This window comes from Eublepharis macularius, chromosome 11 (genome assembly GCF_028583425.1).
Source record: "Eublepharis macularius isolate TG4126 chromosome 11, MPM_Emac_v1.0, whole genome shotgun sequence".
NCBI lineage: Eukaryota > Metazoa > Chordata > Lepidosauria > Squamata > Eublepharidae > Eublepharis > Eublepharis macularius.
In genome coordinates this window covers 37596661-37615789 of record NC_072800.1, presented here as the reverse complement: position 1 = coordinate 37615789, position 19129 = coordinate 37596661, and the positions used below count along the sequence as shown (strand labels likewise).

The 19129-nt window shown below is 42.1% G+C and overlaps 1 protein-coding gene across 3 annotated transcripts in view; it reads right to left on the bottom strand.

Annotated features, from left to right (window-relative positions):
* The window catches only part of OSBPL10 (oxysterol binding protein like 10), a 90626-nt gene that overhangs the window by 57019 nt on the left and 14478 nt on the right, over nucleotides 1-19129 (bottom strand). For all 3 annotated transcript variants that reach the window (XM_054991310.1, XM_054991311.1, XM_054991312.1), the window contains exons 2-3: nucleotides 12649-12824; nucleotides 5074-5153 (exon numbers count right to left, since the gene is read on the bottom strand). In XM_054991310.1, coding sequence (XP_054847285.1) covers nucleotides 5074-5153; nucleotides 12649-12824 — 256 coding nt within the window. The remainder of the gene's footprint in view (nucleotides 1-5073; nucleotides 5154-12648; nucleotides 12825-19129) is intronic.

Here is a 19129-nt window from a genome sequence, read left to right as displayed (position 1 = left end):
TGGGCAGAGCCTATCTAACTTAGAAACAGAGTGTTAAGGAAAAATTTCTTTAAAGGTACTCTGTGTTCAGATTATATTTCCGAACAGCCATCACCCACAATTAACTAAGACACCAAACAGTGATCCATAAAGAATTAATGAGTTCTGTTTACAATAAAACCCAGATGCTATGCCATGTTCCGACATATGCATAAAAATCAGCCATAGCAGAGAATCTTATATACTTTCCAAAGTTATTTGTTTACAGAAAGGAGATAACATTGTTATACAAAACTAGATACAAACAATTCTTCAGAATAAAATTCTTCAGGAGACATGGTACCAATACAGGCCTGATTAACAAGATAGTAAACTCTCTCTGTAAATTAAACATGCTACATGTCTGGTGCCACAAAGGAATTTTGGGTGTCTTCCCGAGTGGAAGCTTATTCAAGCTAAATTCTAAAGTACAAAGTCAAAACAAGAGAGACACTGTCCTTGCAATAGGGCTTTCTAACCTTACTTAACCACAGTGTCAGAAGAAATCTGCCGACAAGAAAAAAAACTTTTGCCTTCTGTGTGACAGGTCAACTCCAATAAATGCTCATACATAGGTCTTTTAGAATAGGGTTCATAGAAATTCCCTAACAGAAGGATACAGCCAGGGAGAGAAAGATTAAGCAAAGAATTAATAATAAAAAATGAGACAGAAAGGGAAAGAAGAAAGAGAAGGAAATCAAAGATCATCTAGCTGAAGGAACAGAAATTAGCACAAATTTATAGTGAAGAAAATCAGACTTGCTCACGATTTGGATTAATTAAAAAGAAAGCATACATTATCCAGGAAACATATACATTAAGAATAACTGACATCTATATTCCATGGGGGAAAGCATTTGAGCAATTAATACATTCGCTCAAATGATTTTTTAAACACCACAACCAGATAGCTTGAGGAATCCTGCCATTTTATTTAAACTCTAGAAATGTAACCATATTAGCATGCTATGATGCAAGTTGAAGCAGCTGCTATAGCAGCAGTACAATCCTAAAATGAGTTACTCAAGAAAGACCACTGGTTTCAATGGTTCTAGACTGGAATAACTCAATATAGGATTGCACAGTAACATACACTGTGGGTAAACCAATAATATTCAGTATGGGAAGTACATCTTTAAAACAAAATCTTCATTTTGCTTTTTGGTGTCTTTTTTTAAAACATGTAGTTAGAAATATCCGCAACACTAAGGTTGCAATACTAAGACCCCTTGCTCAAGAATAAATCCTACTAAACTCATAGGGGCTTACTTCTAAACAATCAGCCAAAGAATGTGGCTCTCAGTACTCAGTAACTAATGCCACTATTTCCTGTTTCAAACAAAAGCCAGTTGTATCTAGAACAATTTGCATGATTATACCAGGCATAATGGTTAGGTTTTGTCTGTAAAAATCTTAACACAAAATCAAAAAAAAAGAAAGGAAATGGTAAAATAAGATTTTTTTACAACCGCTTCACTCTTTTAGTTTTTTAAAGTTCCTATCCCACTAAGAATGAAATACTATTGCACCATTGTTGTACGATCATTTAGAAGATTAATGGTGAACTATTCCAGTATTCAGCAAATCATAGCTAAATTAACATTTTTTTCTTAAAGTTCAAGCCAGTCTGACATTCTGCTTATTTTATGTAGCACCTCCACTTTACATAGCTTCTTGCAAAGGTCAAGTTTATTTTCCCTGTACTTTACAAGACATGAGACTAAGAATACATTTTCTTCCTTGTTCTTTTGAAAAGGTAACCTGTACCAATTTTTGCATTAAATAGCTATATTTATGGGGAGCATATAGGTTAGCCAGGTTGACTGAGGCTCAAACCAGAGGTTATGGAGGCACGCCAGGAGCACTTATCTTGTGTGCACACAAAATGCAAGCTCTGGATCACTTCTGTATTACGCCAGGAACAATATCATTCCCAGCATGACACTCAAGTGATCCAGAGTGCCTCAGAGCACACTTTGGGGGGGGGGTGTCTTACACAATTCCCATGCCTTTCCCTCCACTGGCCAGGTGAGAAGTGGGGGGTGCAGACTGGGAGCAGGGAATCCCTCACCCCCACCAAGGGAATGGGATCCCTAAATGCATAGCATGAGAATATACCATGGAGGAAGGCTTTAGGCCCAAAAGAGTCTAGTTCTTGGTTCTATACATATGGTGATAACTGTACTGTAATATCTGTACATTTGAAAATTGTCTATTTCAGTATACAATGTTATTGTACCAGTACAGTGAAACACACTGTATTTGCTTTTAAATGCATTTTTATATTATTTTCTATTCGACTAAATGTTTGTACTGGTTCTTTATTTATTTGTACTGTGTTTTGAACTATATTTAATTTTGTCTTTGGTCCCAACCTTTTCAATTGGTAGGGTTGGCTTGTGTTTTTCCCTTCTTTTTTTCTTTACTGTATCATCATCAATATCATTTCAGAAAACAAACAGGCTGATTATTCTATTTTTCTTTTGTTCTAACTGACAACATTAATCATACTAAATTCACCATCAGACAAAGTAGTAGAAACTTCGTTCTCTTGAAACTAGGCCACAACTTAGGGCCTGCCAACTCCCAGCAGGACAGGGGGACCTGGCACTTACTGGAGGCGTGCGCACCACACGGACACCGACACCAGGCAAAATGATGTCAGTTCCAGAAGTGACATCATTGTGCCTGGTGGGAGCATGCCCGCTACACACTGGCCCAGGAGGGTTTTTTTGCCTCCTGGGCCTGTTTCCCAGGCCTTTTACCCCAGCCAGCAGGGGGCTAAGGCTGGGAGTGGGTATACTTTGCCCACACCAGGAGACCTGGCAGCATGAGTTCTGCTTTTCCTATATTTACTTTTTCTTTTTCCCTGCTTGTCAAATATCCAGTCTTTGTTAAAATAAATGAAGAGCGTATTTGCTCAGTGCTTCCAGCTGAGAAGACACATCCCACTCCAGTGGCCACAGGGGTACCTATTTACCTTGAGGAAAGGAAAGATGAGGCCCACAGAATTTCAGGTCCTCAGGCTCATAGCAATTCAGGCTGAAGTAACACCATCACCACCCAACTAGCACAGAGGCACTAAAGAATTTGCTTGGCCTTAGGGCAGCTGCCAAAGGATGATGATTTATGCCAGGGGTGGCCAAACTTGCTTAATGTAAAAGCCACATAGAACAAATGTCAAATGTTTGAGAGCTGCAAGACATGATGCATTGAAGTGACTTCAGATGAAGAGGCGGGTTTGGGGGAGTGTCCTGAAAGTGACATCACAGGAAGAGGTGGGGTTTTGGAGCAGTATGCTGGAAGTGACATCACAAAAATGATGTCACATCCTTGCTAGGCTTCACCCCCAAAGTTCCCAGGTATTTTCTGAATCAGATCTGGCAACACCAACATTTTTATTGAAAATATGAAAGTCATGGAAAGAAAGAAGGGAAAAGGGAGGAAAAGACATGAAAAGAAAGAAGAAAAGGGAGGGAAATAAAATAAAATAAAATGTATGGCCACAGCAATACTCAGAGACCTCTGGGAGCCGCAGAATATGTCTAGAAGAGCCACATGTGGCTCCCGAGCTGCAGTTTGACCACCCCTGCTTTAGGCTACCAGCTGTTCAAGGAGACTGCCTTTGTCCAAGATACAACCTCAGACTTGATAATCACTCTCACTTTGACTCAGGTAGAATGCAAGAGAGGAGATATTAGCTACGGGAAGGGAAAGGTTCTGGTGAAGAATGACATAGGGAAGGGGACACCCAGGTCTTTTGGGTAAGAGGTAATAAATCCATTAAAGGTAAAGGAAGCACCGAGTCATTACTGACCCATTACTGACCCATGGGGGGACATCGCATCACGACGTTTTCTTGGCAGACTTTTTACGGGGTGGTTTGCCATTACTCAATAGTAAAAGCAAAATCCAACAAATTGTCTCTAATATCTCTCTAAACTGGGAAGAGAACAAAGAAAACACTTGGAAGTTATCAAATTAACTCAGGAGATAAATTTCAGGTGTTGCAAGAAGTAGAGAGTCAGCTGAGGCCAAATTTACATCATGTTGCATTCTCACAGACAATACTGGGGTAATGTGAAACCAACACCACTCCTGAACCAGTCTTGGGCACAAGGGCTTGTCACTGTGCCTGCCAGCTCTCTTCACTAAATCTTGCTTTCCTCCTCTCCACCCCTGGGCAAAACAGCACATCTCTCTACTATTTCTACCCACTCCCAATCTAAAGTCTCAACTTTTACTGTTCTTTGCCATCTTTTCTCACATTGGAAACCTATCATGCCAAACTGCACACCTTGGAAGGCTTAACAATGTTTTTCTATGCAACTGCAAATCAATCATTTGGGCTAGTCTTAAAGGGGTAATTTTGCTTCTCATTCTGGGAAGGCATTTATTGTCTGAATCTTATTTACCTTTTACACATCCCCTATAGTCAGTAAAAATCCCCCTACTCAGGGCTTTTTTTCTGGGAAAAGAGGTGATGGAACTCAGGGCCAAGCTACACATGACGAATGACACTTGAACGGCAAGTGGATTGAGTGGAGGGCAAGTGAACAGGGAGAAATACACTTGCCGTTCAAGTGTCATTCGTCATGTGTAGCTTGGCCCTCAGTGGGTTGCCCTCGGAGAAAATGGTCACATGACTGGTAGCTCTGCCCCCTGATCTCCAGACAGTGGGGAGTTTAGATTGCCCTCCGAGGGCAATCTGAACTCTCCTCTGTCTGGAGATCAGGGGGCGGGGCCACCAGCCATGTGACCATTTTCAAGCAGTTCCGGAGCTCCGTTCCACCACATTCCAGCTGAAAAAAAGCCCTGCCCCTACTGAATTTCAAGTACCTCCTCTTCCTTTTCTCAACATCACTTCCCAACATCTAAATAAATGTCAAACAGGATGTATAGAGATCACCATTCTGCTAGCTGTAGAAGCAGATAAGAAGGCTCTCTCATGGGTGGGAGGGGGGCATAGTATTTACGGTCTTAAAATTTCTAGCAATGACTTTTACTTATCCCAAAAAGAAACAAAAGAGTATTTCCCATACTATAATTATTTACCTTTGAATTGCCTTCGGTGTGATACTTGGCACAGGATCGAAGCTGAGTCACCCAATACTGTCTCTCTCTTGCATCACCAGCTGGAAAAGAAACAAATCATAATATTATGTAATTTAGTTAATTTAAATTCGAGTAACTATAGCCTTTTGAATACCTTTAATACAGTTCAGAAAACTTAAGAACAGAAAACTTCATTTCAACTATCAGGTAACATCTGACCACATGAAATTCTTCAGGCAGAACAACAGCATGATGAGAAGTAGTGCTGGGTAGAACTTTCTTCTTAAGATGCCCACCATACTTCTTAAAGATAGATACACTAAAATGTGCAGAAACTCTGAACGTACATGACCTAGATCAATGGAACATTTATCCCCATTATTTATTATATTGCACACTTTATTGTAGTTCTAGGCATAAGTCTATACCTGACAGGCTAGTCAGGATAAAATCTCAAGCTGATGTAGCCAGAACGGCATTTTAATAATTGTCTAAAGCATTTGTGATGACTCTTGGAGTGATAGCCAAGAAAATCAGAAACAATTTTGTGAAGATGGATGCAGCTTTCTGCTAAGAAGAAACTCTGCTATTAAGTTCTTAATACTGAAACAGGCTTGCTGATATTGGCATTTTGTTAACTGGCATTTATCCTTAAATTTGATGGCTGCTGGCTTATCTCCAGTGACACTATGTTCAGGGTTTTTTGCTTTCCTGTAACATAAACAAATTTAATCAATTCAGTGTGTGCTGGGAGGGGCGACTTCCCCAACGAGGGAGCAAACAAGTAATACCTACCATCATCCAACCACAGGGTTCCAGAAACCCTTTGTCGCACCATGCTGATGACTGCATAAACTGAAGCATATTTAAATTAACTGACCTTCTCAGTGCATACTCTTTTCAGTCCTGAACTCCTTCATATTAAGCTAAAGGTATTTATCTTAATACCTTAATAATCTTATCTTACCTTAATATCTTATCTTAATAAAGAAGGAATTAATCTACTACTGGCAGAACATTAAACCAGTATAATATTTCCATTAAAATGGTATAATGATGATAATCTGTAAGGCAACAATAATCAACAATTTAGCTAGCAAGGATGGACAGTATTTTTAAATTCTTCAAAAAGTTCAAGCTTTTCCTCCTGTGTTTTATGATGTTAAAAAAGAATGACTTCATTCTTCCCAACACACACTTGTTATGCAAAATCAGCATTCTGTAAAACCAGTTGCCAATGGGCAATGGTTTTTTCATTCTGTCCAGTAAATCCCCTGGAACCAGAAGGCACTCTGTTGTGAGACTAATTATGTAGATTTAAGCTTATCAACTTCAATGTATGAAACCAAAAGCAACATCATTGGGGTGGTGTTCTAGGATTCATCCAAAATTCTACAGTTAAACCAAATTCCCCCACCCCATTTTTCCCCCACTGCCCTTTTGAGCAGCGGTAGGTAGGATTCAAGCCCAGAAGATCTCCCACTGCCACAGACTCCAAGGGGAGAACTATCAAGAGGGCATGCAGAACACGCAGCTCCTGCTCAGAGCGGGAAAAGAATAAAAAAACCCAGAGTGTATTCAGGAGTAACAGCCACCCCTCCCCATCCCTCCCCTTCTTCTTTGACTACATAATTCTATACAAGTTTACACAGTCTCAAGTTCTGTGAACAAGACTGTAGGCTAAGATACAACCCTGTGCACATGTAGGGAGTAAGCCCTGCTTATCAAATGTGGCCAACCTCATGTAGAAATGCAAAGAATTGCACTCCAAGCCTTCCATAAAGACAACTGTTTTGCAGCAGCAGACAATCTCCTCTTGGGCAAGCTTTTTGTTTTTAGTAAGCACAATGCTGCAACTGGCGGGAATACCTAACCAGTTCCAGGCACTATCAGACTGATGTATTATGAGATCTCTTTCTTTAAGCATCAAATGGCTTCTGACCACCACAATGCTCCTCACCCATAAAAAGCACTACATTTTTGCCCCTCCTTTTGAGAGGCATGCCATGAATTTAATTGGGCCTGTATTTAACAGAGCCTAACAGGCCTGAAGTGCCTAAAGAACTTAAATCGATGGTGAGGCCTCATTTGGAGTACTGTGTACAGTTCTGGTCGCCACACCTTAAAAAAGATATCATAGCACTGGAAAAAGTACAGAGAAGGGCAACTAAAATGATTAAAGGGTTGGAACACTTTCCCTATGAGGAAAGATTGAGGCGCTTGGGGCTCTTTAGCCTGGAGAAAAGACGACTGAGGGGAGACATGATAGAGGTTTACAAGATAATGCACGGGTTAGAGAAGGTCGAGAAAGATGTGTTTTTCTCCCTTTCTCACAATACAAGAACTCGTGGGCACTCTATGAAATTATTGAGCAGTCGGGTTAGAACAGATAGAAGAAAATACTACTTTACACAAAGGGTGATAAACACATGGAATTCGTTGCCACAGGAGGTGGTGGCAGCTACAAGCATTGCCAGCTTCAAGAGGGGACTGGACAAATATATGGAGCAGAGGTCCATCAGTGGCTATTAGCCACAGGAGATAGATGGTATTCTCTTTGTGGGGAGGTGGTGCTCTGTTGTCTTGGTGCTGGAAGGAAGGCAGTGGGAGGGCTTCTGGTGTCCTGGCCTCACTGACAGTCCTTTAGATGGCACTGGATTTCTAGCCACTGTGTGTGACAGAATGTTGGACTGGATGGGCCACTGGCCTGATCCAACATGGCTTTGCTTATGTTCTTATGCTTATGTTCTTAAATAGGCCTGAAATGCCTATGTCAGCTGGCTCACATGATTAATGATTGATTGTATGCCTTGGAATTTTTAAGCTGTAATTATTAAAGAGCTGGTAGCTTGGACAGATAGAGCGAACTAAAGGGTGGTGGAAGAAGGATTGGCCGGTATGGAGTCAGGGATCCCGATCCTCTGGGGCGAGGGAAGTATGGCGGTGGGCCTCAAGCCAAGATGAGAAGGACACAGAGATACGGTAGAGCTTGGTGTCCTTCCAACCTGCGTCCCATCCTGAGAAATGCTAGGTGTGGAGTTAAGAAATTTAGCCCCCCTTCGACACTGATGTTGTGCAATACCAGGTCCATAAATAATAGAACTAGAACACTGCATGATTATTTTGCAGCGAATGATATGGATCTGGTGTGCATGACTGAGACCTGGGTAAGGGAGGGCGAAACAGTCACCTTGAAAGAACTGATTCCCCCCCCCGGGTTTTCGGCCCTCCATCAGTCCCAAATGGGTGGCCAGGAAGGAGGGGTGGCAATCCTTGTCCGTGAGTCTTTCTCCTTCAGACTGCTCCCCGCCCCTGATATCTCCAGTATTGATTGTGCGGGCCCAGTGTGGGGTGCCGAGGAGAGTTTGGCTATCTGTGTGGTGTACTGACCGCCTAGCACACCAGCAGATACCCTGTCATACCTGTTGGAGGCAGTAGCAGGGTGGGCCTTGGACTATCTGAAACTAATAGCGCTGGGAGACTTCAACGTCCATGCTGATGATGCCGCCTCTACTTGGGCTGCAGACCTGATATCCTCCATGGCTGCACTGGGACTCTCCCAGATTGTTTCAACCCCCATGCATCAAGCAGGCCACACACTGGATCTGATCTTTGGGGTGGGAATAAATGTGGATCTAGAAGCAGTTGAACTGGTGCCATGGTCAGACTACTTGGTTCTGACTACAACATGTCCTTGAGCTCCAGGATTTTTCCTGAAGCCTTGAAGGAAGCCGTGGTTAGGCCTCTCTTGAAGAAGGCATCTTTGGACCCCACTGACCCGGTCAGTTACCGCCCAGTTTCAAACCTCCCATTTCTGGCTAAGGTGATTGAGCAGGTGGTAGTGGGGCAGCTACAGGGTACCCTGTAGGTGTCCCAGGCGGAAGCCGGACTGGAAGGGATCTAGGGATGAGGAATCATTCAGGGTACCAGGGGAGATGTTGCTGGTCGCCCTCACGGACGATCTCCACAGGCAGCTGGATTGCGGTGGATTGGCACTGCTGATACTACTGGATTTGTCAGCAGTATTCGATCTATTGACCCACCACCTCACCAATGTGGGTATACGAGGGACTACCTTACAGTGGCTTGTCATCCCGCCATCCGTTGGTGTGCCGTGTCCCTCAGGGGGCAATACTCTCCCCATTACTGTTTAATGTTTATATGCGCCCCCTCACCCAGCTGGTGCACCGTTTTGGACTTGGATGTCATCAATATGCTGATGATACCCAACTATATCTGATGATGGACAGCCGGCCTGACTCTGCCCCAGATGTCTTAGAGCGTGCCTTCAAAGCTGTGACTGGGTGGTTGAAGCAGAGTCGGCTGAAATTAAATCCCACAAAGACAGAGGTCCTGCATGTGGTTCTGGGGGACATGGACACAGGACTCCGGCTCCCAGCTCTTGATGGAGCACTACTTGCACCGGTTTCGAGAGTTAGGAACCTAGGGGTGATCCTGGACGCCTCCCTGACTATAGAGACACAGGTCGCAGCAGTTGCGCGGTCTTCATTTTTCAACTATCCAGGACAGGCCCGGCAGCTTGTCCCCTACCTATCAACCCATGACTTAACTGCAGTGATCCAAGCAATGGTTACCTCTAGACTAGACTACTGCAACTCGTTCTACGGAGGGCTTCCCCTGGGCCTGATCCAGAGGCTACAGCTCATCCAAAATGCAGCTGTGCAAGTAATTGCAAGGGTCCTGATTAGGGAACATATAACACCTATACTACGCCAGCTGCACTGGTTACCAGTTGAGTACTGGGTCCAGTTCAAGGTTTTGGTGTTGACCTATAAAGCCCTATGTGGACTGGGCCCAGCATATCTGCAGGACCGCCTCTCCCCATATGTACCCCAGATGATGCTTCATTCAACAAATAAACAACTGTTGGCGGTCCCTGGCCCAAGGGAGGCCCGCCTGGCCTCGACCAGAGCCAGGGCCTTTTCAGTCCTGGCACCAACCTGGTAGAGTTCTCTGTCTGAGGAAACCAGGGCCAGGCGGGATTTGTTATTTTTCTGCCGGGCCTGTAAGACAGAGATGTTTCGCCAGGCATGTGGTGGAGGCTAGGTTGGTGCCCCCCCACCACCAGCCACACTAAAGATCTGTCCACCACCCTACATATGAGCCTATAAATGAGCCAGGGCTTGAAAAGCAGTATTTTATCATTGCCACCTGAAGAGAAGCTGTATTGTATTTATTGTATAAAGTTGTTTTAATGTTATTTGTATAATGTTTCATCTGTTTTTAACTGTTACTTATGTAAATTGAAATGTTGTACTCCACCCTGAGCCCACCTGGCGGGGAGGGCGGACTAAAAATCTAATAAAATAAATAAATAAATAAATAATTATTTTTAAAAATGAAAATAAAATTGCTACTGATTACCTACTAAAATGCTTTTTCAAACCTTCCTTTTTTTTGTCTGCCTCTTTTTCTTTCTGATATAGGCCGTCGTCACACGGGCTTTTATTTAGCGCTAAAATGGCGCTATTTCCCAGCAAACACCCACCTTATTCCAACACTGTAGCGATTTTCTCTCTTCTGCTTTGTGCTTGCTAGTCATGCTATTTTGTGCCTCAGTGTGAATGCCTCACATCTATGTATTTCGCCTCGCAACGTCCTATGCCCTCCCTTCAATCCCAGAATCCATTTCTTCCTGAGACTCCCCTTTTTAAAATTTTATTATGTCCTTATAACGCCATAACGCCATAACACAATGAAAACTTTCTGCTGAAGTAAAAATGACTCAATCGCCATGGCAGAGCCTTCAGCGATGGGGATCACGTCAGACAGGGAGTTTTCTGCGGGCAAAGGGCTATTTATATAATTTCAATGTTGGAAAAACAAAAGGGTCGTAATGTTTTGCTCTAACGGAATGTTTATATGCTGTTATTCCGTTATAGTGGAATTAAACGCCAGAATAATAAAAAAAGGGGGGGGAGGAGCTGCTTCTGCGCGGTTAGAGAGAACAGAACAGAGTGCTTCGGTGTGGACAGCTGGTGGCGCGAAGAGCCGTTAGGTGACCCAAAGAAACATTACTGTGCCGATAACAGGTAGGACGCTATATGCTGTAAATTTAACGGAAGAGATGCCCGTGTGACGACGGCCATGATTTCAGGTAGAATAAACTTCCCATATTTACTCTAGGGGGGAAATAGATGCTCCTAAGTTGAAACGCTGTAATTTTCCTACAGTAGGAGGAGTTTCTATTATTATTATTTATATTTTTATCCTACCCTTCTTCCAAGGAGCTAATTGTTCTCTTGTTCTCCATTTTATATCCCGCAAACAATCCTGTAAAGGAACTTACACTTAAGAGGACATGCTGTAACTATATACAGCAAGTCCAAACTCCTGTTGCTTAAAAAACACAAAAGTCTAGAGAATGCTTTTATTTTTATTAACGCAATTATTATAAGGTTCAGGGGCAGAACCATCCTAAGCAGAAATATTCCCTTCTAAAACCAACTGTACTCAACTGGCTTAGAAGGGCATAACTCTATTTAGGACTGCACTGTCAAGCTAAGTTAGCAGAAAATAACGCCTGGCTACTAAAGCCAAGACTCAATTTGTGGACCATAATGCAAGCATTATGAGCCCCGTGGCGCAAAGTGGTAAGCGGCAGTACTGCAGCCCAAGCTCTGCTCACAACCTGAGTTCGATCCTGGCGGAAGCTGGGTTCAACTAGCCAGATCAAGGTTGACTCAGCCTTCCAAGGTCGGTAAAATGAGTACCCAGTTTCCTGGGGGTAAAGTGTAGATGACTGGGGAAGGCAATGGCAAACCACTCCATAACAAAAGTCTGCTAAGAAAACGTTGTGATGCGACATCCCCCCCACGGGCCAGTAGTGACTTGGTGCTTGCACAGGGGACTACTTTTATCTTTTAATGCAAGCATTATTGAAACAACTCTGGTTTCCTCTAATTTTGCAGAAGAGTCACCAAACTCAATATAGAACAACCGCACATTGCCTTGAATTGATTGTGAAGTTCTTCTCTGGAAGGCCCCTTGACAGTAGCCATTAGTACACTGCATCAATCCTAAAGAAACCTGATGGGAATAATCTACTACGAAGCTTGTTTTATTATTAACATTCAGTCATTGACACAATCAGAAAGCTTTCCTTGAAGGTATGAAAGAACTGAACAGCTTAATTTCCCTTGTCCTTTAGTTACACTAGCCAAGGAAAGAAGAAGAGAAAGTTGTTACATCCCACATGAGCCACTACCTGTGACTTCTACCCATCAATTAAAATTATTTTCACTCTATTCCCAGGCTGTAGACTTGGAGCAAGGTTCAGCTCAGCCCTGAATTGTGGAGGTACCACGAGCAAGTCTCTTTTCAGATCATGGGATATACTGCTATTTTTAAATGAAGTGATTTTGATGTGAGCCAAATTGTCTGGTTCTGGCCCCAAATATTTCTACCTCCAAAATTGCTGCCCCACGATTTCACCCATGATGTACATTATCCAAAGTCCCCAACAGTTAAGCAAAGCATAGCTGAAGACTGGAAGTTGCAAGAATGACATGTTTCGAGGACAAACTTTATAACATTGGCAACAGGCTACTGTACCTTTTAGCTTATACATTTCTCCATTAGCAGAGTATACAACCAACATGTTTGGTGCTTCATCACTGAGGGAAACCACAGCCCCGGCTAAAGACAGCACCCCTCGCGGCTTCTGGTTTTTACTTTGTTCGTTCACAAAATACTGTAGAATTCCAGTGTCAAAATCTAGCATGAAGTACCTGTTAATGAAGGAGAAAAAGAAATAGCAGTAATTTAATTTTGCCAAAACTTTACTATACAGAATCTGAAAACAATTAATGCAATATTAACCTAAATACACATAAAGAGGTGGAGCATAGCATACATCTATGCTACAGTGGCCAAGTTCCACACTTAATTTTCAACAGGTCTTTGAAGCAGAATGTCTTGTGGTAGGCTTGCCAACCTCCAGATGGGGCCTGGAGTTCTCCCAGAATTACAGAATATCTCCAGACTACAGAGATTAGTTCCCCTGGAAGAAATGGCAGTTTTGGAGGGCAGAATTTATGGCATAACATTGCTTCCGAGCATTCTCCCCAAACTCTGCCCTCCCTAGGTATCACCGCCAAATCTCCAGGAATTTCACAACCTTATCCTGCTGATATTAAATGGTGGAATGGGTTGAAATCAAAGAAAGTGTTGCTTGCTGTATTGAAGCTATATTTCACTTTAAAATCTGCACCTTGAGTTCAATGTGGACACCACTGTAATTCACGGATGAAGGGACCCACTGTGATTCCAAATCTGAAGGATGGACTTCAGGATGAAGCAGGCATGAACACACATATGGATACAAACAGCCGTTATCAATCAAAAATTACAGAGATCAGACTTTCCAGAAAAACAGCTACACTATACAGAAAATATAAATTGCCTTGCCAATTACAATGAAGCTACTTACAAACACAGATGCCAGAAACTACATAAATCCATAATTAATTAGTAAAAATAACTAGCAAGTAAAATTGACTTGGCCATTTTTCCCATCAATTAAAACATTCAGCAGTAGCCTAATGAAAACTGCCAATTTAACAAATGGGCTTATTCATTAGAAATGAAGTTCCGTTTAAAGAGTGCTTTAGCTAGAACATATTCCTTGTGTTTAAAAAAAACAACTAGATGACTAATACATTTATTATCAGTATCTACTAGAATGTTTTTAAATGCTACTTTTGCCTCACTCATAATTATATTTACTTGAAAATAAATTCAAGTAATTTCTAGGGAGCGTTTAAATGTGCAGGTAGCACTGCAGTTTTATAATTAGAAACAGCATTGATCATTGCCTTTTGAAAGAAAGAAAAATGTATATTTGCTTTTATTTATTACATCATAGCTAAAGAAAAAGCCTCCAAGATAGCAAAGAACTCTGTAGCTGATTATTCTGCTAAGTGCCATAAAACATACTAGGAAATGAAAATGCTATGGAGGCATCTGAGCCCTCTGCAAAATCATAATGAAAATATGCTATTATCTGCAAAATAACCCAAAACATCTGATATTGACATGGCACATTAGCTTCGTATCCAAAACTGCATCCTTATATTGAAGATACTAGAGATCATAATTCTGATTTGGACCCAGCAGAGGTAACAAAGCTTGGACTCAGCTGGTTCTTACATTGTTAGCAACCTACAATTGCAAAGATTTGCCAACCTTAACCGGTCTCCAACTCAGCAAAGAGTATGCCAAAGCTTCCTCATTCCAGCCACTCTCTCTTTGGTGATGGGGGCCTTAGTTTTGTTCTAGTTTTCAGCTGTTGATGAGGCTTTGCACATAAGTTACTGTTCTCTTGCAACTTCACCATTAATTTTAAATATACATGTACAAGCCTACAAGTTGTCATGCTTATACTTCTATACCTATCATATCTTTTACCCGCTCAACAAGCAGGAAGTGGTCAGAGTACACATCACATCAACTTCCACAAGGGGGACCTGACAACATTAGTTTAACACTGCACTGGCCCGACACCAGATATAACTGCTAACCTCCACCCACCCCCCGCAAGGGCAGCACACAGGATCTGATCCCTCGTCCATCTAGCCTAGCATCCTGTTTCACACAGTGGCCAATCAGATGCCCCCAGGTGGCCTAAAAGCAGGGCATAGAAGTAAAGACCACCGCCTGCTGCTGACCTCCCCCTAAAGCAGGGGTCCTCAACCTTTTTGAGCTTGTGGGCATATTTGAAATTCTAACACAGTGTGGTGGGCACAGCAACAAAATAGCTGCCACAAAATGGCTACTACAGGAGGTGGAGCCAGCCACAAAATGGCTGCTACAGTTTGCCTTCAGTCATATAGTGAAGATCCTTGTGCTGTAGATGCAGCTTTTGCCAAAGCAATCTTTTTAAAAATCAGCATAGCCAATCAAATCTCCAATGGCCAATCAGAATCCCTGCTAGGAAAAAGCCCCACCTACTTTCTAAAAACACCTGGAGGTCACAAGGAGAGGTGTTGGTGGGTGTAATTATACTTAGGGCACCATGTTGCATCGGGATTCAGAGGCTTATGACCAATAACAACAGAAGTTCCATTTAACGGTCAATTTTGTAGCCTACATTGTTACCTATTCAACCATTGTTTCACGTTTTGACTAAATGATGCTTGCCTGTAGTACATTTCTTCTTTACTCAGCTGTTAACCCACAAACAGCAGCAGCAGCAAGTACAAAAATAAGCACAAATTTAGCCCCCTCACATAAATGTTGAACCTTGTAGAATGCAACATTAAGGTTCTTGCCCTTTCACTGTTTGCAGTTCAAGCAAACAGGCTCAAGGATATTTTTCAGTGCCTGTGTATTACTTTATAACTACCAGTCTATGCTGGCAGGCTCACATTTTGCAGCCAATTCCAGTGGTTTACCATGAACATCAGACACATATCTAAAGGATAAATTATAAAAACATGTAATTTGATTCTAGACTTCTTAGTAATGTACAATTCTTTCGGGATTTATTTAATATTAAAATCTCCAAACCACTAATTGCTAAGAAATGGAAAATGATGGCAGCAATATTTTTCCCCTCAAGATCATGCATTGAGAGTGGGTACTGCCTCAATTTAACCTTTTTAAGTTATTATTATGAAAAAATGAAACTTGTCCTTTTTAAAAGCAAACAATCTCCTGCTTTTCAAGCCAGCAGCCCTTTCTTAGAAACCGTATTTTAATATAAATGAACAATTTTTACAGGCCCCCACCAGCAAATCAACAATTACAGCAAATATTTTATCATGTTGAGGACCATTTATGAAACCCACTGTAGGCCAGGAAAAGATGGGGGGGGGTGTAAACAGCCCTTTTCTAACATTCCAGACACACTCACAGGTACCAAGGGCCAACCATGTGTAAAGGAAGTGCACACTACAGCAATATGTGTGGTCACTATTTTGTATTAACAGGCAATGTGCATGTTTACCATGCACATTACATGTGAACTGACTACCAGATTTTTCAAGGTTCATGCATACTAATGCTTTCAGTGCATGGCAAATGTGCATTGCCTTGTTTACACAACATGGCAACCATGAGAACTGCGTCCTGTTGCACGCAGCTGGTAGGTTCTTGGTATGTATGATTGTAACATCTGAAAAGAAGTAATGAGATGTACCTTCCAGTACAGTGATGAATTCAACAGCCAAGACACATATTCAGTTTCTCATAAATCAAATAGAAATTAATAAAGAAAAGTTAAGCATATGATGTAAAACATCTTGCTGGTTAGAACCATATAAAGAAGTCCCAGTGCTTAACTCTTAACCTTTCTGGCCTAAGAGCCAGGAAAAAACCCCACAACATTTATTGTGCAAGCAAACAAAGGGGGATGGCAAGACAAGGGCTTGGCCAGTCATATTGACAGCATGCAGGGGCACTCCTAGCACCTCAGGAACTTGCCTCGGTCCCAGTGGGCAGCTGTGTAGCTCTGAAGGGCAATGGCAGAGACACACTAAACTTCTTGCATTCTCCCAACCTGCTGGGGTTGCCAAAACCGCAGGGTTCATCTCAATTGCTTGAACGGAAAACTGGCCCTGCACTTTGATAAAATGGTCTGGTGCGCCACTGTTCAGCATGATGCCAAGGATTGCCTCCCCCTGCACTAAAAGCAAGCAAATAATCTATACTCTCTCTCTCTCTCTCTCTCTCTCTGTGTGTGTGTGTAGAGCTGTCACAACAAAGGTAGAGGTGCCAATTAAATGTGTCTCGTACAGAAAGCAAATCAATTTGTAATTAATAAAATAAGATTCCCACACCAGATATTCCTAAAAGTGTCCTACTCTGAAAACTTAAGAACAGCAACCACTAGGACAAAAGCCAATATTCTCCACTCCCCAGTCTCACTTCTGTTCTCAGTCTCTTAGAAAGCACAACAGGTCTTTCAAAAAGTTTGCCTACTGCAGTTTATCCATTCTTTTGCAAAAAAAGTCAGCATGAGTATGAATCATTGAACATACTAAGCTACAAAAAATACTGAACTAACAATTCATATTTGCAATTTCTTTGTTAGGCTGATCAGAAGAGTTAGGGCTTGTGGCAAGTGTGATGTTGGGGGCCTACCACTATCCATCCACACACCCACACACAGACCCATAAGTGTATGTACCAAGCTGGAGAATCACACACCAGAGTTCTTTAGAATGAAGAATTCTGATGAGCAAAGCAGGGGCCAACATTAGGAGAACCCTTTGATTTGTGACTGCCTGGGACAAACTGCTCCAGTTGCCCCACTCAGGACAGCTCAGGACAGTGGGTGTAAATGCGGCTCTAATTTTAGCAAATGGATGCTTGACTGAGGGGCTCTCAAGCTCCCCCAGTGCATAGAAGACCATTTCCAAAACTTGAGCCTCAAAAGCAGCCCAGGAGATGGGCAGAGACAAAATGGAGGAGGAAAAGAGAAAAACTTGCACTTGCTATATCTCCAACAATTGACCCCCTTTTCAATGGTAAAATGAATTCCATGCTTTATACAGATAAACTTTATACAGATACACTTTAAGCAAGAGTTTCTAGAATACTATAGAACATATGATGTTCCCTTATTACTCAGTTTTAAGGTAGTCAATGACGAAATTGAAATTGTTAAAGATTTTCTATTCTTCTGCTCAATCAAACAAATGGAAGATAGCAACCAAGAAATCAGGAGTCTGAGTCTTGAAAGGGCAGCCATAAAGGAACCAGAAAAAATCCCTAAGGATAGGGTTGTGTGGCTGGTGACCAAGATCAAGATAATTCATTCTATGGTATTCCCCCTTACTATGTATCAATGTGAAAGATGGACAAAGAAGAAAGCTGAAAGGAAGAAAATGGATTAATTTGCAATGTGGTGCTAGAAAAGAATTTTACAGATACCATGGACAACCCAAAAAGACAAATAAGTGGGTTCTAAATCAAATCAAGCCTGAAATGCTAAAATGATGAAACTGAGGCTATCATACTTCAGTCATATCATGAGAAGAGTCAATGGAAAAGACAATAATGTTAGGAAAGGTAGAAGGCAGTAAGAAAATAGGAAGACTCAAAATGAGATCACTTGACTTAACAAAGGAAGCCATACAAGATCTGAGCAAAGCTATTAACGACTAGACATGGGCACGAATGGAAAAAAACGAACAAGATGTTCGTTGTTCATTGCCATCCACGAACAACTAACAGTAACGAACATGACCCTGTTCACAAACATGTTCGTTGTTCCTGGCCCCTTAAAGATCCCTTTAAACTGGCAGGGGGCAGGGCCCTTTAAACACCCCACAAACTGACCTTCCCAATGTCCAATACCCACCACATTTGCAGGGGACATAGTCCTCACTGTCCTCCGAAGACTCCCCAAGTTTCAGAGAGGTTGCACCCTGAAAAAGGCATGATGCATGGGTCCTTCCCTTTGTTGTCATTTTCTCTTCACAGTGGCAAAAATGGGACTCTCTGCTGGAAGTACTTTGAAGGGTTAAAGCCAGAAGGAAAGCCAGAAGGAGTTCAGACAGAGTTCAGTCCCTGTCGTTGCCAGGGGAATTGATTGAAAGGCCCCAGACTGTCTGGCTTGACAAATGGCTGAAGAAGGCAACTAACGAGGCTTGCAACGACCACTTGTTTGTTTAGAATGGAGCCTCACAAACAGCTTGTTTGTGGACAGACAAACGGGCTGTTCGTGAGTTTTTTTCGTTCGTAATGCTGTTCGTGCTCATGTCTATTAACGACAGGATATTCTGGAGGTTGTGAATTCATACGTCGCTGGAAGGCACATAACACACACACACACGTGTATCTCAGAAACTTGCAACTCTGTTAAAATCTCAAAAGAGAAGAGATTGTGGTAGCATCTTTTTGTATTTTGACCTAGCAAGAATACTACAGTAAATAGAGACAGTAACATCTTGCACCTGCAAGTTCATGTCACAATATCCATGTTTCTTAAAAGGTCAGTGCCTCAAGCTTGTCCGAGAGGAAGAGAAACAATTTGTGCTTTCAATGTTACTGAGCTAATGGAAAGTTATCTTCTTCCTCCCTTAAATTT